The following is a 21,732-nucleotide window of genomic DNA, read 5'->3' as shown; positions in this document are numbered from 1 at the left end:
AGACATGATATCAGGGTCATCTTTCTTGACATATTTCAAGCATTTGACAGATTGGCACCCTCCTTGTTTTTCAAACTCCAAGGCTACCTCCTCTCATGGCTTACCAAATTCCTCCATTCTCAGAGGAAAAGTGTGGCTATCAATGGGATCCTCACCTCTCCTCGCCCTGCTAAGGCTGGAATGCCCCAAGGCAATTTCTTGCTGCCAGTCCTTTTCCTAATCTTTATCGACGATCTTTCTGAATTTCTAAAAAATCCACTTTATGGCTTTGCTGGTGACTCCACCCTCTGTCACAGCATCCCCCCATCATTTGGCTGGGCAAGCAGCAGCCTCTTCCCTCTTTGCAGACCTTGATAGAATCACGAGCTGATCCAACACTTAGAATATTTCTTTCAATCCCACCAACTCTCACAATTTCATTCTGTCTGTCCAAAAACACCATATGGCAAACCCTCCCATTTACTTGCTGAACAAACCTCTTGAAGAAGTTCAGTCACTCAAAGCTTTGGGCCTCAATATCAATCTTGATCTTTCTTGGGTGAACCACATACTGAAATTGGTCTCCAAATTAAACTGCTGACTGGGCATCCTCCATTATGCAAAGTTTTTTCTTGGCACATCTGAACTTTGTTCTACTTACAAGGCCTTCGTCCACAGATTGATGGAGTTCTGCTTTTCCCCTTTCGGCTGATGTCCCTCTCTCAGGTTTTGCACATTTTGATTGTATGGAGACCAAGCCCCTAAAAATCATTGGAATCTCCCACAATGAAGGGGAGTCTCAGCCTATCACTTTCACATTGAGGGCCTCCATCCATTGTCTTCCACTACCTACTTTATGTTGTTGCACCCTGTGTCCTTTCCATGCTCTGTCCACTCTCTCCCTCACCCCACTCCTCAGTTTTCTGCAATGTACCTGCTCTTTGTTTGTAACCCTCTTCTGGAGAAACCTGAAAAATCCAGGCTCACTGCTCTCCACCACTCATTTGTTCCTCTTTTTTCCCCCACCTGTAGGACTAACTTCCTCAGTCTGACCCACCTCTTTCTGCTATGTTCATCCTCTTTGTGGACTAAATTCCTTCCATGCTTCAAGATAGCTGTTTACCACTATCTCAGGTCATCCATCCCCCAACCATACCTATGATCTATTACTGTACCCTCATTACATTAACACTCCCTAAATCCAATTGTTTCCAGGTTTTTAGGTAACTGGGTCCACCTGAATGCCCTTCCTCCCTTATCTTCCTCAGTTTTTTTTTTGTTCAAGCTCTGCTTCTTCCCCAATTTTCCCTTCCACTTCTGTGATTGAGTGTTTTGAACTTGTACCCAGCCTGTTCACCTCCTGTGTCACTGTGTTTTTCCTCCCTTTGTGTCGTCTCCCACATGTGCTGTATTCCTCCAAGTCTACCTCTATTTTGTTCTTCTACTATTTGTGCGTTTCCTGATCCTGCTATTTGTGCGTTTCCCCCACTCACCCCTCTTTCGACTGTTCATTACTTCCGCCACTGAAGGTGAACGAGGTTATGTTTTCACCCGTCTGTTTGTTACTTCCAAAAATCAAAGAACTATCGATTTTGTTATTCAGTCTGTTTGTCTGTCTGTCGCCTACAGGTCACAATTTTAAACCAACCTTCACGAAACTTCACCCCATGGTAGAGTTTGTCATGAGGAAGAAGCCGATTGTTTGAGGTCAAAAGGTCAAAAGGTCAACATAAGGCCAAAAGTCAACAACTTAGTTGAGATTTCTAAAATCCTCAATTTTCATCCAATTGACTTGAAATTTGAAAAGGATTTACATTTCAGATCATTGAATTCAACCACTAATTATTTTTGAGGTCAACATAGACCAAAAGGTCAACATAGGCCCAAGGTCAACAACTAAGGAGGTATTTCTAAAATCCTCAATTTTCATCTCATTGACTTGAAATTTGGAGAGGATTTGCACATCAGGTCACTGAATTCAACCACCAATTATTTTTGAGGTCAAATTTGTTTCATGGATTTTGCAAGTATCGTGCTGTACATGACGTCTTCTTCGTGTTTGTTTGTTTGTCTGTCTGGGTGCAGGATAACTCAAAAAGTTGTGGACGAGATCGGACGAAATTTTTGTGGACAGGTTTGGTGTGTGACCACAACGAATTGATTCGATCTTTGTGAAGATCTGAATGTGGATCTGGATATGAGGATTATTTAATTTTTGAAGTAATTCTTCACCATTGATAGGGCCAAAAACGATATCGTACTGTATAATATGATATTTCAAAAATGTATTGGGCCCGATATGTTCTTGTGGATCAGACGTTACGTGGCGGAGGTATGCGCTCTACCGAGTGCCCTTCAAGTTCTGTTCTGTTACGTTATTATCCATTCTGTGTTTTCGCTCCTCCACAAATCTCGACTCTGTATAGAAAAATCATAATTATAAATCTTTAAAAGTGCAAAATGTTTCAAATGCAGGTGGTGATGTAAATGGCAATGTAAAGAAACACATAAAGTAACTGGAAGGGCACTTGGTAGAGCACATACCTCCACCACGCGATGCCTGATCCAGAAGAACATCGTGGGCCTAATACATTTTTGAAATATCATGCGAAATATTGTTTTGGCTCTTTCCCTCAATGGTGAAGAATCACTTTAAAAATTCTACTTGCCGGATCCAGATCCAGATCTTGACCAAATTCTAGCAGTTCGTCCTTGTCACACACCCAACGTGCACAGCAAGTTTAATCCGAATCCGTAAACAACTTTTTAAGATATCCTGCATACAAACAAACACACAGACAAACAGAAAGACAGGAGTGAAAACATAACCTCCTTCCACTTTGGGTGGTGGAGGTAACAAAAAAAAAAACATGCTGTGATATAATAAAATATGAATTATGATATTAATTACTGTACTCTACTTATATTTAGCAGATATAAAAGTTTATCCATTGTAGAATGGTTTTCACTTGAACCTGTATATCTACCTTGCTTTCTTTCATAGTCTTAGCACATTACTTATTCCAAATTTTGACAAAACCCCAACGATAGAAATCCAAAGACAATTATTTCACAATCGACAAGCAGAGTTCATTGTAAATAGCCTTCTCATAGCTGTTTCTCATTTTCCGGTATAACTTGGCTGTTACAACCTGTTAGCAATGGTATGCAAGCCTGGTGTTGGCTTCGTGACTCGGTTGGCTGGCTTGGGATCCTCGGGTCCTGAGTTTGACTGAGTTTGAGCCCCGTTGGCTGCTGAATTAACACCAAATGGGGTCGACTCAACCTGTCATCCTTCTGAGGTCGGTGAAATGAGTACCAGTGTACTGTTAGAGGGGCACAGAATCAGCGGTACAGTTGCGCTTCAAGAAATGATAGCTAACCGGCAGCCAAAGCTGCCATATGCAAGAACAGAGAGCAATGGTATCACTGCAGTGAGCTCAATGGACACAATCAATAGTTGCAGCAGCTATCGCCTCTGAACAAAGGCAGGAAAGTCAATGCATGACAATAGGGGACAGTGTGTGAAAAAATGCTGAAAAACACTGTCATCATATTGTGCTTTTAATTGTCACTGCATTTCATTCGCAAACAGTGTTAACAGGAGGAAAAGAGGACATTTTGTTCACAAACAGTGTTAGCAGGAGGAAAACAGACAATATCCTTGACACCATTTTTCTGTCATCATTGCATTATTTATTGAAGCAATAACTCATGGAGTGGGTTTCATGGCAATGTTCCATTCCACAAATCCCACACTACTGAGAGAACATAGTTTCAAAGTCCTGTCACAAATCAAGGTGAGAAGTGTGCTGCTCAACATGCTATAAGATATACCATATAATCCTGATTGTCTTTCATTGATTGGCAGTATATAAATGTTCGATGTGTTTCAAATGATTCTTGAAACATTTACAAAAACAGAGAAATGAAATGTCACACCCCATACACCTGTATGCCAGAGGCTGGAAGTAATTCTTGAAGCATTACAGGTATAAACTAGCTTCAACAGACCTTGTGAGAAGAGGGATCTTCAAAGGGCTGTGCCCAAGCCCTCGACATAAACTGCACGTACAGATGTAATATAAGCAAGAACATGCGACAAAGCACCACAAAGTCAAAACGTAGTAACTGAAAATACACAGGGTGAAAATAAATTACCGAGTACAGTTGTGGTTTTAAAATCATTTTTCTATTAAAAAAATTTGTAATCAAAACATCCTGACTGATATTAATTTTTTCGGTTCAACCGAATAAACACACTTGACGGAGGTGATGATTTCACCGATTCTTAATTGAGAAACGTAATATAAGTGTTATTGAGATCATTTACAAACAACAACATGTATCTGAAGAAAAGTTTGAAGCAACAATAAAATAATAAAATAAAAATTTGAAGCCACTGGACAAGTTCATCAGGAAATGGTCAACAATATACCAATGATCGTAAGGTTACGAGGCACATTTGGATCACCCTGTTTATTGAATTCCATGAAAGTTGACAAAACCTGCAAGAGTGAAAGGTGAGGCAACATGCACCTGTGATGCAACCCCATACTCCTCAGACCTGACTATATATTCAGTATTTAGAATTTCTGCACAAACAGGCAAAATATAAGAGATTTAGTTTGGGGGTAATGAATCGAATTGGGATTCCTGTTATTGATAAGCATAAGACATCATATTAATTTACCAGAAAGGTTCATTGATTTACAAATAACATGTGGGGGAAATTGTTTGTCCTTCATTAAAGTTGAAACACGCAGGTTTTCACACTTGTACAATCTTGCGAGAGCTTCTGCCCTGGGGTTTGCAAGATATCATGCCTTTGCTTGTAAATGTCTGGAGTGATTCACATGGGAATGGCTGAAACCCAATGTTCTTACCAAACACAAAATGTGTTCACATGTTTTTGTGATAACAATCAAACCTGTAGTTTCAAACTTTGATGAAGAACTCTCTCTTGCTTTGATCCATTTGTCACGATCCACACCCTCCTCAAATTTCTCATTCCTTTCTCCACCCTCCTCCCATCCACTCTGCCTTACTCATGTTCGACGTTCCCACACCTTTGTCAAACCACAAAAATATTTGACTAAATTTGTGACTTTACTTCCTCACACGAACAGTATTTTCTCAAATTTAATGTGTTGTAAAATTACAAAACGACATGTAATGTAAGTTGCTTTGCACTGCACACAATTTTGTAGATTCAAAATATTTCTTTCCTCTTTCATAAAATAAGGAGACCTGTTTAGTGAAAACAATTAGTGAGGTACAGAACACGATAATACAAGGACAACAAGAGCAAGAATTGCTTTGCAATACATGTCTCCTACCGATGTGATATTATCAATGTCCAAAAAGGGCATAACTGTGAAAAATGGACGAAATGCCCTGAAACTCGAACTTGTTCTCAAACTTATCATAATAAAGCCATGTACCACATTTCAGTTGAATATGTTAAAAGGTATGGGGAAAAAAGTCTGAAAAACCACAGGTGGGATGGATAGACCGGTAGACGGACGGCAAAACAGACGGAGAGCAAACCTACAGTCACCTCCAGTGAAACCGGTAGGGGACTAATAATTGACTTTTAGTTTCTAGTGTTGAGTTTCCAGTTGGTAGATTCGGTGATCCTCACAGCAGAACAAGATGTACTTATTTTTAGGTCAGCTCGCTGACCTAATATAACCGTTCGATGTGCTCAGATCCATCCGTCTGTTGGGTAGTCGATCCAGTCGAAAAAAAAAAATGTTATTTTTTTTTATAAAAAATTTTGAAATTTGTTCTATCCTTATTATCAGTTTTTCCGTCGATATGTTTGTCTGTCTGTCTGTGTGTCCCGTCCAGTGCTCCGTTAATACAATGGCGATTTCGATGAAACTTGGTTGGTAGATTCATGAGCTAGTTGTGTGCACAACCATGAGCTAGTTGTGTGCAAATGAGAACCGTTGCTATGCACACCACCGTTGCCTAGCAATGGGACTTTGAAATATTTGAAAAATCATAAAAAAAAATTTATGTTTTCGAAAATCAAAAATCGGGCCACGAGCGACTGTGGGCAGTACATTCAGCCATATTGTCAAAAATTTCCAGCCGGATCCTATGAAAACTGTCGGAGAAGATAGACTTTGAATGAACCCTGGTGGAAAACAATAAAAAACGAAGTTCGTTATATCTCAGAGACTATGAGTCAGATATACATGAAACTGGTATGGTAGGTTCAGGGTATGTCCTAGTTATGTGTGAGAAAGAACCGTTGCTATGGACCCCTCTGTTGCCTAGCAACGGCCGAAAAACCTCTAAATGTGGGGGTATTTTAACGAAAAAAACAATCTGCAGCATTAACCCTTGAAGCTAGAATCATGAATTTTCTTGTGCTTAATCCTCAGGTCATTCCCCATCGAACGGGCCCATCGCATCAGGTTATATTGGGTAGTCGACTACCCATGTCCACCTACCGGCTTGTCTGTCTGTTTGTCCATCCGTCCGTCCGTCTGTCAACAATTTTTATTTTTCTATCTCCTCCTCGACGTCTCCGCCGATTGAGTTCTAACTTGACACGATGATAATAGTTGTTCTCCAAAGATCTTCTGAGCCCTTTTTCGTAATTTCACCTCGGGGTCAAGGTTACAGGGTCATCAAGTTCAAAATAACCGATTGGTCGAATGGTCCAAAAGGAAGGATCAGACGGTTATAATGCATAATGGGTTTCATAGGGATTATTAAGAATATTTAATTCGACCAACTAGTTTCTCGTTACCTCTGTCGTCTGGCCCTGTTTATTGAGCAACACGAGGACCGCTGATTTCAATACGACTTCGCGCGGTTATTTTAAGTTCAATTTAAATTGTTTTCACTTTTCATAGTCGCTAAGGTTGATTAACACTCAGTTGCATCAAGTTTTGTCTCCGAGCTGACCGTCAAACCCGCTTGCGTGTATTTTTTTTTTTTGTGTGTCCTATTTGTTATCATAATTTGTGGAAGATGTTATGTATTTTATATCGCTTAAGGTTGCAGTGGTGTTAGTAGCAGATTAGCAGGTCATTGGATTATTTTATTTTGAAGCGTGTATTTTAAGTCTGACTCGGCCTGAACCAGACAAGGAGTCATGCAGTCTTGTTCGAGGGTACAACGGTGGACTTCCGCGATTTTGTATCTCGGTCTATGCATTCGCTTTCTTTCGTTTTGACCCAAGTTTAGTTTCATCCCTTCAGATTTCCAGAGGACCTCAGTTGTGATGGACTTGGTGTTCGGAGATGACGATGATGAAAGTCCGTTTATAAGCGGTTAACAGGTAAAGAAGAGAGGAAGGGATCAGCATGAGTACCGTGAAAAATCAGGTGCTCCTAAAATGGTGGAAGGCCTATCTCATCAAAATAATAAACCAGGAAAGTACTTAGTTATTTTTTCAGCCACTGATTCATCTCAGCCTATTAGTTGTGAAAACGCTCTTAAAATGGTGACTACAATCTATTATATAATGCAAAAACCTCTGCTGGTCTGTCTGTCTGTCCGTTAGGGAGGGGCTTCTCAGGTCAGGGAGTGGCTTCCCACATTCAGAGAGGGGCTTCAAAATCAAATTGTCACCATTTTGTTCGCTCTGTATCAGCTCTTTTGTAAGGCTCACACTTTCTTGCACTCTCACAGCTTTATTGGTTCACGAGCGCCAGCCAGAGTGACCACTGTATTCGTTATGTCTGTCTGTTGAGTAGTTGATCGGGTCGAAAAAAACAAAATGTTTCGATTCAAAAATTGTTTTTTTTTAATCTATTTGATCTACCCTTATTTGTTGGTCGTGGTGGCGGTCTGTCCATGTGTGTGTTTGTCGGGGGTTTTTGACCCCCTTGCCGTTGTTTGATTTTGATGAAATTTGGGTGGTAGGATCAGTTTATGACCTCATTGTGCCGTGGAGGTACTGGTTGCTAATGCCCCTTTGGTTGCCTAGCAACGGGACTTTGAAATTTTTGGAAAATCATAAAAAAATTAATTTTTTCGAAAATCAAAAATAGGGCCATGAGCAACTGTGGGCAGTACATTCAGCCATATTGTCAAAAATTTCCAGCCGGATCCTATGAAAACTGTCGGAGAAGATAGACTTTGAATGAACCCTGGTCGAAAACAATAAAAAAAACGAAGTTCGTTATATCTCAGAGACTGAGTCAGATATACATGAAACTGGTATGGTAGGTTCATGGTATGTCCTAGTTATGTGTGAGAAAGAACTGTTGCTATGGACCCCTCCGTTGCCTAGCAACGGCCGAAAAACCTCTAAATGTGGGGGTATTTTAACGAAAAAACAATCTGCAGCATTAACTCTTGAAACTAGAATCATGAATTTTCTTGTGCTTAATCCTCAAGCAATTCCCCATCGAATGGGCCCATCATGTCGACTACCCATGTCCGCCTACCGGCTTGTCTGTCTGTCTGTCCAGAGCATAACTCCGTGGGCTTTGATCCGATCTTGATGAAACTTGGTTATGTGTTCGATATTAATGTCTAGTTGTGTTTTCCTTGATGAGGGCATGCTACGCCCATTGTGGGCGGTGCCACATCCAAAACATAGCCATTTTTAGGGGGTAGTCGGATTAAAAATCTATATTCTCCTTGGGAATTGGCTGCATGGAATAGGTTGTTCGGAATTTGAATAGCAAAATGAATTATCTAAAGCTTGTCATTGTCAGAATTTGCATTTTCATCCCAAGGTCAAGGTCACAAGGTCAAAAACTTAGAAAATGGGGAATTTTGACATAAAAATCATACGACCACCCAAACTTTGAGAGCAAGGATGACAATATTTTTTTATGCATAATGTTGAGGTCATTCCCCACCTAAAGTCTTGAAACCATTTTGCTCTATCTTGAACACCTTACCCGTGGAGCTCCCTTCAAGTTTGTTTTTACGCTGATTTCATCAAAGTATGGATAATTACGAGGAGTGTGAAATGCCATATAGCCTATATGACGTTATATTGTTCCTGGAATGTTGCAGAGGAAGTTTTGCACCAAAGGTCATAATCCTTGACCTTTGACCTTTAAAGGCCACAAAGGTCAAATTTTCAAAGTTGTGGGAATCGAACCGGGTTTTCAACCTTCTTCGACGAAATAACTCCAATAAGCTATAGCACGTATCCTGTTTCCTTATTTTAATGTCCACAACATTGTTTTGTGACCTTTAAAGGTTATGCAAAGGCCAAATTTTGAAAGTTGTTGAACGAAACTGGGTTTTCGACATTTTGCAGCTTATAACCTGTCACCCGTACCACATCATGTTGATCATTTTTATAACTTGGTCAAAAATTATCACATTGTCTCATCCTTGACTTCTGGAACAATCTACATCGTCAAATACCGCTCATGAACCATCGTCGTCTTCAGACTTGTCTTGACTCTAATTCGATATCTGATTTCATTTTTTTGTAGTCGTTAAGATGGTGTAAGTTTGCGTTTTTTGATAAAAATGCTTTTTAAGTGAAAATCTGGTTGGAGGCAATGTGGGAAGGGAGAGAGGGAGAGAGGGAGGGGGAGGAGGGAGGGAGAAGGAGGGGATGGGGGAAGGGGGGGGAGGGGGAGGAGGGAGGGGGAGGGGGAGGAGAAGAAGAAATCGGGTTGTGTTCCATGCTCGGGAAAACTGAAGTTAGGGATCTTACTGTGGTCTAATTAAATTTTTTCATGTTCCCAGGGTAAATTTAAATAGTTTATTTCAGGCAAGTAATCACTCTTTTCCAGCTATATAAACAAACAATACTTCAAAAAAAACTTTGTACATTATAAATTGAATATGTGCAATAAGATGGAATCATAATAGTTGTTAATAACGTTTGGTTTTAAGGAAAATATTTTTTATCTCACCTGGAACAAAGTTCCAGAGAGCTTATGGGATTGTGCATCGTCAGTCTGTCAGTCCATACGTAAACATTTGCAACTTCTTCCCTGAAACTACACACACGATTTCGATGAAACTTGACCAAGTTGAAACCAACTTCAATCACCCGGTAAGTCCCAAAATTTGTTCACGGCATTTAAAAATAAATGAATAAAAATCAGGCCCGAGGTGTGTACAGGGGTTTCTCCCCAAAATAGGTATTTGCTTTCTTCTCAGAAACTCCACACAATTCCGATAAAACTTCACCACAACCTTCATCGCCCATGATGTACTAAAGTTTGTTCACAACATTAAAAAAAAATGAAAAAAAATTGGGGTCTAAGGTCGTTTACATGGGGGTTGTGTCCAGGGGGTTTGCCCCCTACCTGGATGGAGAGCCAAACGATTTTTTGGGGAGGCTTACAGCCAAGATTCTCGAATATCATGGCATGCACACGGGAAAGAAACAGCTCGGCGCTTCCCTAGGACATCAGCACACGGGACAGAGGACAGGGATTTATACTCAAACCCACAACAAATAGACAACACAAGCAACTTAAATAAATATAGTGGTTTAATGAAAATAAATCAAATATTTACAATGATAATAATTCAAAGGGTAATAATAAAAATGGAGCATGAGGTAAACAAAATCTAATTTTGAGGTGCCTCCACACAGACATGGGGACAGAATAATAAAAGAAAAAAAATCCCTCCTTTTTCCCGGCACTTATGTGTGTGCCAGAGGTGAGTTTTGGAAACTTGAAGGCCACCAAAACGATTCGTCACTGCACAGAAAAATGCACCCACAATGGCACCCAGCCGCTCTCTGGGTGGGAAAACGTACAGGAGGCAATTTTGGCGGCGATACTCAACACCAGGGCTCACAAACCACTGTGCAGCTTCTTTCATCAATCTCACTTGTCGTGCAGCTGCTCTCTTCAGAATGACGCAGTCTCTTCCCTGACGACACAACACGAGGCTTCGAGGCTGGTCTCATATGACCCAGCCAACAGTCAATGGCCAGCATCTTGCTCCACCATGCAAGCCAATTTGCCTCAGCACAAACGCAAGAATCATGCAGCTTTCTTCACCATGTCGAGGGAAAGCCAGCCATCATGTCCTTCTATTCCAACCGCCATCTCCTCACTCGCTTCTGTCCTGTCCTCCTTCATGTCCCGCTCTGAACCTAACTCCCTGCCTTCTTGTCGCCAAACGTGAGACTCACTGACTGCGGTCCTCACTCCCTCCTCTTCTCTCGTCATGCCCAATCATTCACTCCGGGGGCGTGGTTTGCTAGTTGTCATTTTTGGAGGTGGGGTTTCTTGTCTACTTGGACGTGCAACTCGGTTGTTGTTGTTTTAAGCACATGATCCCTTTTTATCGCTGGTCTTGAAATGCAAAAACATAGGAAAAGGTCACAGGGGGAAATTACATACTGGGAGAAATTATCCTCAAATCCTACCTAATTTATCACAGCACTACCCCCCCGTGCGGTGACATGCAACACTTATGTTCACAGTTTTCCTGCTTAATTTACGAGATGTCTCCTACATGTCCATGGACCAATCGACTCGATACAATTCTATCTTTCCTATGAAATTCCTCCATGTACCCCACAAACATAACAATATGTATTTGCTTTCTTCTCCGTAACTACACACACAATTTTGATGAAACTTGAGCACAACCTTCATCACCCGTGATGTACTAAAGTTTGTTCATGATGTTAAAAAAATAGAACGAAAATTTTCGACATCATGATGTTGCCAGATGTGCCTTTGCCCACATTATTACATCAATATAATACTTGTACCAAGTTTGATTTAATTCCTTAAACCCAGATTTGAAACATTAAATCATTCTGGCTGCCAGACCATGTGTCCAATCAGATTGAAATTTAAAACTAAAACTTATATTCCACACATCTACTCGATCATAACTGTGACGTTTCACATTGATTGATGAAGAGGTTCAAGAAATTCTCTTTTTTAAAGAATTTCGTTCAAACAAATATGGCTGCCAGACCATGTGACCTATTAATTATTCATGAACACCCTGGTATCCCCAAGGCTTGGGGAACATTTAAATGAAGTTTCCCCTCGATCTGTCAAGCCGTCCTGGAGAAGATTTGAAAATGTTTATTCTTCAAAAAAAAATCATACCTACCAAACCATGTGACCTCTGACATCATAGGCGCAGATCTTTTTGTTCCTCATGGATAGGCGATCATACCTGTAAAGTTTCGCCTCTATCTGTTCAGCCGTTACAGAGAAGAAGATTTTTGAAGGTTTTATGTAGAAAACAATATGGCTGCCAAACCACGTGACCGATTAAGTCATCAAATTTTTTGCCAATTACAATTTAGCCCTAGATGACCCTCAATGTTTCATACTGATTGGATGTAGCATTTGACCTGCGCAATTATGACATCATAATGAAGCCACATATGATATCTTCAAAAAACCACCCTTATTTCCCATGGGGAGTACTTCATATGTGCCATGTTTCAATATTTTTCATGGAGCAGTTTCGGAGCTACAGAGGTCCAAAGTTTTTCCCTTTTTCCAAGATAGCTGCCACCAGACGTGACCTATGATGTCATAATTATCATTAAAAAAATTCTGCAGAAGTAGTCGCATCTATGATAAAAAAATGTGTCAATCAGATAAGCGGTTGCAGAGAAAACTGAGAAAATTCGCATGGACGTAAGTACGGACAACACAAAAACAATGCCACTGGCGACTTTACAAATATACAAGAGAATGTGGAGGAAAATGGATGGAGAAGATGGGCAGTAGCGATGTGAAGCGATGGGGACAGTAGCCGCGCCCCTGAGGTGCCCAGACCCAAGAGGTGAGTCCTCTCTGGAGTCCCAGCTACGCGAGCCGAATGTGTGACCAACCCTCCTCTGCCTCAGATTCTTATTCCCCAAGCTCTCATCGATGAGGTGCTGCTGTTCACTCTCCTCGTCCTTTTTGGCTGACAGTATCGAGAGGGCAGGATGATGCTCATGGAAGGAGTGTTCTCTTTTCACACCAATTGCATGTGAAACCTTCCTTTCTTTACCCTCACACGCTTTGTTCCTTTCCCTCACAAGCCTTTTCAGTCTTTCAGTCTTTTGCTCACGCGAGCTTGTCCAATTTTCTTTTACTTCTTCAGCTTTCTGTGTCTGCTTTATGCCTTTTGCTTCTCTCACCCTCTTTGCTTTCTGCCTTTTGCTTCTGTCACCCTTTCTGCTTTCTGAATCGTCTGCTCAAGAGTGCTTTTCATCCATGTTCATGCGAGCTTGTTCCGTATGCTTCTGCCTTCTGCCTCTTCTTCACATCAGCTCTCCTCCCAAAAACCTTCTCCTCCCTCCCATTGGTCCACAGCCGATGGGGGTGGGTGCAAGACTTCACTTGTGGAAATTGCCACGCCATTCCGAGGGGAGTTTCAACGAAGCCCCTGCCCCAATCCAAACGCGCCCAAAGCCGTGAGTAGAGCCCCCAGCCCCCTTTCCGCACATGAAAAATGCCCACTTGCGCTGCTCTGTACTGTACCATGCCTGTGAGAAGTGCCGCACCCCACAGGTCATGACGAGCACCTAAGGTCATGAGCATGCATGTGAGAGCACCCGATGGGTTATAAAGCAATGCGTGGATGGAGGGAACATGGAAAGGAATTCCGCCTGACCGAGGGACAACCAAAATGGCCACAGGCTTGAAGGTAAGACCGATGGAGTGAAGGAGATACTATTGGAAGGATGTTTGATGGAGGGGAGATTAATGGTGGACCGTTGAAATGGACCCAAAGGGGTAATGGAGGAATGATTGAACGGAACGATGGTGAGAAGGAAGAAAGATTGAAAGTAACAGAAGGGGAGGGGGGAGACACTACAGTGGAAAAAAGACAGGTAAGCTAACAAATGCACCCTGAACAGCCCTTTGACAAGGGACCAAGGACGATCTCTGCAAAGAATAATGAAATAACTGATCCTCTGGTAACCTATGTGCCCATGTATGTAATATATATATATATATATATATATATATATATATATATATATATATATATATATATATATATATATATATATATATATATATATATATATATATATATATATATATATATATATATATATATATCTTACATAGACATATTATATATACACTACCGGTCAAATGTTTTAGAACACCCCCATTTTTCCAGTTTTTACTGAAATTTAAGCAGTTCAAGTCCAGTGAATAACCTGAAATGGTACAAAGCTATGCAGTAAAATGCCAGAGGTTAAAAAAGAAAGGTTTAGGTTCCCAAAAACTAAAAAATAATGAAAATTTCAGAGTTGTTAAAAAAAGGCCCTTTTAAGGGAACAAGTAATGGGTTAGCAATTGCAGCTGTTTTGCAGCAATAGAAGTAAGTTAAGCCTTGAAAGTTGATGCAAACAATTCCTACAGGTGTCCCAACTTTTGTTGATTAGTTACAAACCCTCTGTGTGTATAAAAGCAGTGTTGGAACAGACTGTGTTGCGACATACACCCTCTGAAGCATTATTCGGACAATATTGCACTGCAGGAAGAAGTATATTGCAATCATAATGGTGAGAAAAAGACAATTAACAAAGGAAGACAGACAGACCATTATAACCCTCAAAAGTGTAGGTCTTTCCTTTAGAGAGATTGCAAAGCAAGCCTGTTATATCTGCAAAAGGTGGCTACTTTGATGAGTCAAAAATTTAGATTAAATTTTGTTCAACAAAACGATTCCATCGATTTCTTTTTTATCTGCAATTGTTTATTTGTTCTATGCTTTAATTTCAGAGTACATTGAAACATTAAACTGCTTAAATTTCAGTAAAAACTGGGAAAATGGGGGCGTTCTCAAACTTTTGACTGGTGGTATACATATACATATACATGCACATACATACACAAAAGTGGATACTTTGAGACCTGGGAAGACTCCGTTCCATCCTCTGAAGCGTGCATATGGAGATAACAACCTGACTGTCAATAAAAATAATAAATCAGCCAAATAATTATTTTCCCAAAGTGAGAACGAGAGAAGGGAGTTTCTTAGTATGGCAAGGACAAAACCCACCAACAGCATTTCAATGTGTGGAGAAAGGTGAAAGAATTCTCATTATTTATAACTATGACAGAGATTGCCTTGAGGCAATAATTTGGTGTTGGATGAAATCCAAATGAAAGGTTATCTTACTGGTGCTGTATATAAAGGCAACATCTTCGTGAGGAGAACACCAGAACTTCCAGTGAAGCGATATCAGGATTACCTCGTTTATCTTCCTTCTCAGCAGTCAATATGAACTCACAACGGTCCAGGTCTACTTATTCAACACAAAGCCTCAGCACAGGTTTTGGAGGAAACCGAGGCCAAGCTTCTTTCAACTCAAATCGTGGTTTCGGAGGCATAAGCTTTTCAGGCAGCATGTCTTCAGGCAGCATGTCTTCAGGAAGTTTGCAAGGTAATGAAAAGCAAGCCATGCAATCCCTGAATGACCGTCTCGCCAACTTCATGAATAAGGTTGCCATGCTGGAGAAAACAAATCAAGAACTAGAACTCAAGATCAAGGAACTGGTGAAAGGTAAAGGTTCACAAGATGCAGATTATGAGTCGTACTATGGGATCATCGCAGACCTACGAGCCAAGGTGTGTATATTTTATCCATTGCTGCTTGCCTGGTGATGAAAAATGAATGTTTAAAACTAAGTTTATAAACATATAATCATGTACTTGCGTGTGTGTGTGTGTGTGTGTGTGTGTGTGTGTGTGTGTGTGTGTGTGTGTGTGTGTGTGTGTGTGTGTGTGTGTGTGTGTGTGTGTGTGTGTGTGTGTGTGTGTGTGTGTGTGTGTGTGTAGATTCTTAGCCAGATAATGGAGAATGCCCAAATCAGCCTGGAGATCGACAATGCAAGGTTGGCAGCGGACGACTTTAAAACCAAGTAAGAGTGTTGTCGCGCAGGACCCACTGGCATGAACAACAATCCTCGATAATATATTGAACACATATGCTAAGTATCATCTTCTGCAGATTCCTTTTGCCAGAGTTGAATTGCGCTCAAATTGAATTGAGGCACTGGATATGTATGCAGACTGCATTGATTCTTAGATACCATCTGTTAATGTTGGTTGGGATTCAGTTGTAAAACAAGCCAAAAAAATTGTGAGAATATGAGTGCAATGAGACCTCGAGTATTGTCTTGAATTTCTCTTCATATCTTCCCCTTCACTGGATCAACCAGTACATTCATGGAATTAAATTTCTTATGAACAGTGAAATCAAAATGTTCCGTTGATTGCAGGTGGGACAACGAGCTTGCTTTGCGTACTTCTGTGGAAGCTGATATCGACAACTTGCACGGCCTGCAAGAGGAGTACATGATGGCATCTTCATCAATGGAGGGAGAGCTGGAGTTACTGCAGGATGAGTTGAACTTCATGAAGAAAAACCATGCAGAGGTTTGAAACACTTCGTCACCAAACATAGATTGTTTTACAGAGCAGGACAAAGTCAGAAAGCGTTTTGTGTTTCAAGTTTGTCCATGAACAATAATCGTTCGAGATTGTCCAGAAGAGCTTCAAATACATGCGGAGGTTTTAATTATTTTTTGTTCATCAGAAATATTCCAAAAGCCATGAAGTAAGTAAATATTAACTCATTGAAGCAAGTGGTGATATTTCCTGGTGGTCCAAATGTCCATGTAAAAGGGAGTAAAGAATGTCAGCACAGAATAAATGCTCAACACAATTTGAATGGTCAGAAAACATGGTTATTGAGAAATACAAAAACTATTAACTCGTAACTCTTATTATAACATGATATATGTGTAGCCATAGGAATATGACATTTTAATTACTTAAAAATACAACTTTACCCGGAATATATTTGGATATACTGTATATCATTAAACTCCTTCTACTTTCACCCCTTTAGGAAGTTGCAGCATTGAAGGCGCAGATTTCTGGTTCCAACATGTCTGTGGAGGTTGATGCCAAACAAGGTCCAGATATTAAGCAGATATTGGACGACATGAGAAAGAGATATGAAACCACGATAGCCAATAACAGGGCTGAAGCTGAACAAGCTTTTCAACAACAGGTCGGTTTTTGTCAAAAGTTCGACACAATATCAAAAGTTAGACATTGTGAAAACAACGTACTTGTAATTGTAATCACAACATCATGCTTTTTATGACATTGACATGTCATAAATATGACAATACGTGTGCTATTTATGACATTGCCCCCTTGATTACCTTGAAATGTTGTTTCAGGTTGAGCAGGTGCAGAAGGTTGCAGTCCAACAGGACCAAGCTGCAGCATCTGCAAAGAATGAGGTTACTGTGATTAGACAAAACATGCAGTCCCTGCAGACTGAGCTGGGAACTTTGCAAGGCCAGGTGAGCTGAAGAAGTAAATCCCAAGTATCTGTTTGATGTGGCACTTATTGTCCTTACAGAAAATAAACTTACAGTGCGTTACCTATTCTAGATTGCCTCTTTGGAAGACACGCTGGACGAGACACAATTCAGAAAACAACAAGAACTGGAATCGTATCTCAAGAAGTTGGAAAAAGTTGAGAGAGACCTTGAAAATGCACGCATGGAAATCAACACCAAGAAACATGATTACGCCAAACTGCTGGATGAAAAGATGAAGCTTGAAGCTGAGATTGAAACATATCGCCGTTTGCTGGATGGAGGAGGCAGCGGGTAAATTAACAAGCTATTATGTAGCATTGCTCGACATGCAATGTGAGGGTCAATTGTGAAAAATAAAAAAGGCATTTTTAAATGTGTATTTTAATGTGTACATAAATAAATAAATAATAAACTCACAAGTACATGGAGTGTAAATCATTCTCTGTTGGTTGGTTTTCACCAGAGTTGGAATGTCATCATCCTCATCTTCATATCTTGGAGGAACAAGTTCAGGGTCTGGAGGAGCAGCTTCAGCGTCTGGAGGAGCAGGTTCAATGTATGGAAGAACAGAATACTCCAATGAACGTAAGTACCACAGTTTAAGTTAAGAATTTACAGTCGATGTAAAAACTGTACTTTCAAATGGATAAAGATTCTGAGATAAACAGAATTGAGATAATACAAGTACAAGCATGAATTGGTGGAGGGGGTCTTCATTATAATACTCTGTCCTTAATTAAAATACTTATGTCAAAAAAAAAAAAACTTTTGCCTTTCTTGGATGATTGTTGTCTTGTTCTTGGAACGATTTGGACACCCATGTAATATTCCAGCCTGGTGTTTGCCTCACGGTTAATGTGGTTGGCTTGAGATCTTAGAGTCCTGAGTTCAAGCCCCTGTTGTACTGTTGAAATAAAACATGTCAAGCCATTGAAATAACACCATGTGGGTTGACTCAGCCTCTCATCATTCTGAAGTTGGCAAAATGAGTACTAGTTTACTGGGGTAATAAGCCATTCAAATATCCTGTGTCAGATTGTACTCCTGAGCCAAATGAAACTGCCTCGTCAGCCCGATGTGCCTCACAGCATTAAAGGAATTGTTATTATTGTTATTTATGTAATATCCCAATACATTATTCATGTCTTGATACAGTTACATCTCTGGTGTTACAAAAATTAAATTATAATTAATTTGTATCATCCTCTGAATGAAGAAAAATGATTTCTGATACTCAAGTCAAAATTAAATTTTACCAAAGTTCTTGTTACATTTGATATACAAAGGACACTGTTGTGCTTTTATATTTCTGAATCGATTAACAGAGATCTTTAAAGTGTATATAAAAGTTTAAATTGAGAGTAACTTCGCATATTTTCTGCCCACCCAACCACCCAAACCCCCACCCTCCCTTTCCAAATCCACAACCTTCTTCCACAGAAATAAGCAAGACAAAGTAAGGATTTCAGAATAATTTTCATTTAACATTACGAGATGGTGTGAAATACTCAATTCTAACTTGCTCATCATGCGTTTCTAATTTCCAGAAGTGAAGTGATTCAGGCACCGCCTCCAGCACGTGAACCTATCAGTAAGTTTAACATTTGTTTAGACAAAGAATACAATGAAATTTTCATGAAGAACACTAGTGCCTATGAGGCAAAAAAAATAAAAAAATAATGAATTCACATGCAGTATTAACTTGCAATAAGTTGTTGTCATCCAATATCTATGAAATATTTCTGAAACTTTATTTTATATCTAACTAGCAAAAGTACCCATCCCTAATGATGGGAAAAGTTTAAGTTATTCTCTCAATTTAAATTATTTCATGGATTTTAAAAAGGGTAATTGTGTTATACTCTTTGTTTCACTCAGAGCCAAAGCTCTGAGCTACTTATCCCACACATCACAAAATAGTGGTGCAACATCGGGTGGCAGGGGTTGGATTTGTATAAAAAAAGAGGGAAAAGTACAGCTATTTTAAATTCTGTCACTCAATGAATATCTGTATTAAATGTCCGTTAATGTTCATGTTCATTTTGAAGATTACTAGAAACAAAATAAAAACGAAAAGGGCACTTGGTGGAGTGCATACCTCCGCCCGCCTGATTAGTTTACGTTTTGTATCCCACTGATAGGCCAGATCTGGATTATGACCTGAACGAAAATTGAATCAGCCTGTTCTTATTACCTCACCAACTCATCCACCAAGTTCCATCTGAATCCGTCCACAACTTTTTGAGATATCGTGCTATGTATATACATACACACACATATATGTATACATATATATATATATATATATATATATATATATATATATATATATATATATATATATACATATACATACATATATATTTCGTTTTAGTCCTATCACTCAATGGTGAAGAATCACATTTAAAATTCTCGGATCCAAATCTGGCTTCGGATCTTCGCCAAAATCTCATCATTTCATCCTTGTCACACACCCAAACTCTCCACCAAATTTCGTCCAAATCCATGCACAACTTTTTGAGATATTTTGTTCACAAACAAAACAAAAAGAAATATGCTATGCATAGCACGATACATGTGAAATCCATTAAACAAATTTGACCTTAAAAAAAAAAACTTGGTGGTTGAATTTAATGACAAAATACACAAATCCTCTTCAAATTTCAAGTCAATCAGATGAAAATTGAGGATTTTAGAAACACCACCTTAGTTGTTGACCTGTAACCTATGTTGACCTTTTGGTATAAGTTGCCTTCAAAAATAATTGGCTGGTTGAATTTGATGACCTAAAATATAAATCTTCAAATTTCAAGTCAATCAGATGAAAATTGAGGACTTTAGAAATCTCACTTAAGTGGTTGACCTTTGGCAGATGTTGACCTATTGGTTGATGTTGACCTCATAAATAATGGGTGGCTGAATTCAACGACCAAATATGCAACTCCTCAAATTTCAAATCAATCAGATGAAAACTGACAATTTTCATAATTTGACCTATGTTGACCTCAAAATTATTGGTGGTTGAAAGCAGTGACCTGATATGCAAAGCCTGTTCAAATTTCTAATCAATTGGATGAAAATTGAGGATTTTAGAAATTTGATGAATTTGTTGACCTTTGGCTATGTTAACATTTTGACTTGAAAAACAATAGGCTTCTTGCTTATGACGAACAATACCAGGCGGTGAAGTTTCTTGAAGATCGGTTTGAAATTGTGGCCTCAAGGCAACAAACATACAAACAGACAAACATACAGAATAACACAAACAACCAACCAATATGCTTGAAAAATCTTTGATTTTCGCAAGTAACAAGCAAACAGACAGACAGATGAAACATAATTTCTGCCCAGCTTCGGTGGCAGAGGTAATGACTGACTATATTAGATCTACGGTATCTTGCAGTAAAATGTAAATGCAAAAAAGCAATCAGTAGCTTTTCAAATGCAGTGCGGGAAGCGGCTGTCATAAACTGGAGACAGACGAACGCATGAACAGACACCACAGTTCGCAATGCATATAAGATAAGCAAATACTTGTGATGGGTGCACAATTAGTAGCTGCAGAAACTATCTCCTCTGAACAAAGGCAGAAAATTCAATGCATGACAATGGGGTGCAGTGTATTGGTTACATGCTGAGAAGACTTTCATCATGTTGTGCTTTTAATTGTCACATTGCACGAAAGTCAAGTTGTGTTGTTACTTTTGTGATTATAATTGATTTTTTTTCAATAACAAACAAAATTTATTGTGTTGCAGTTGAGGAGAGGAAGAAATTACAAATTATAACAGAAAGATGGCAAGACGGTAAAAGGATTAGCGAAGAGGTTGAAGTTTCTGAAGCACCTTTTTTCTAGTTACTTCTGCTGTTAAATCACATTCAAGTTTAACCAAAGCTTCGCTGTTTTGACTTGTTATTTGAGGGTATTTTTTCAGGGGTTTTAGAAAACATGGTTTTCCTTTCCTGTCATTAAGAACAGGTTGGTGGCTAAGCAATGGTGCTCGATGGTAAAATGCTTGCTCTGCCTTAAAGGAGAAATGCAATAAAATTCATGGTCATGCTGTTTATTGTTGTACCATCATTGAAACACTAAAGGAAGAAACAACCTCTGGATCACTTTTACACAAGAAATTAAACAGGAAATAAATAAATGTAAAAAGACATTTCGCCACAATGACCAACATCCTCTCAGAAGTTAAAATCAGGAAATGATGAGAAAATGAAAAAAACATACCGAATGTTAATAATGATAATATTGGTTCACGAAAAAGTAAGTAACCACTATATTCGTTATTGGTGTGTGTCTGTCTGTTGGGTAGTCTATCTCGTCGAAAAAAAAAAAAATTTCAATTTTTTTTTTTTTTGAGATTTGTTCTACCCTTATTATCAGTATTTAAAATCGCGATTTCAGTTAATACAATGGCAATTTCGATTAAACTTGGTTGGAAGGTTCATACCATGA

At 39.4% G+C, this 21,732-nt stretch overlaps 1 protein-coding gene across 1 annotated transcript in view; it reads left to right on the top strand.

Moving 5' to 3' along the window:
• LOC147019937 (uncharacterized) overlaps positions 1–21,335 on the top strand; it is a 60,038-nt gene extending 38,703 nt beyond the window's left edge. The window contains exons 9-18 of the mRNA XM_085893770.1: positions 15,066–15,498; positions 15,709–15,791; positions 16,152–16,308; positions 16,784–16,948; positions 17,124–17,249; positions 17,341–17,561; positions 17,734–17,855; positions 18,711–18,726; positions 18,818–18,861; positions 21,029–21,335. Coding sequence (XP_085749896.1) covers positions 15,066–15,498; positions 15,709–15,791; positions 16,152–16,308; positions 16,784–16,948; positions 17,124–17,249; positions 17,341–17,561; positions 17,734–17,855; positions 18,711–18,726; positions 18,818–18,861; positions 21,029–21,126 — 1,465 coding nt within the window. The 3' untranslated portion in view covers positions 21,127–21,335. The remainder of the gene's footprint in view (positions 1–15,065; positions 15,499–15,708; positions 15,792–16,151; positions 16,309–16,783; positions 16,949–17,123; positions 17,250–17,340; positions 17,562–17,733; positions 17,856–18,710; positions 18,727–18,817; positions 18,862–21,028) is intronic.
• Positions 21,336–21,732: the final 397 nt, after the last annotated feature.

The sequence above is a fragment of the Eptatretus burgeri genome, chromosome 9, assembly GCF_056783735.1.
Source record: "Eptatretus burgeri isolate ZD-2024b chromosome 9, Ebu_testis_v1, whole genome shotgun sequence".
NCBI lineage: Eukaryota > Metazoa > Chordata > Myxini > Myxiniformes > Myxinidae > Eptatretus > Eptatretus burgeri.
This window is presented reverse-complemented; position numbering and strand designations above follow the sequence as displayed.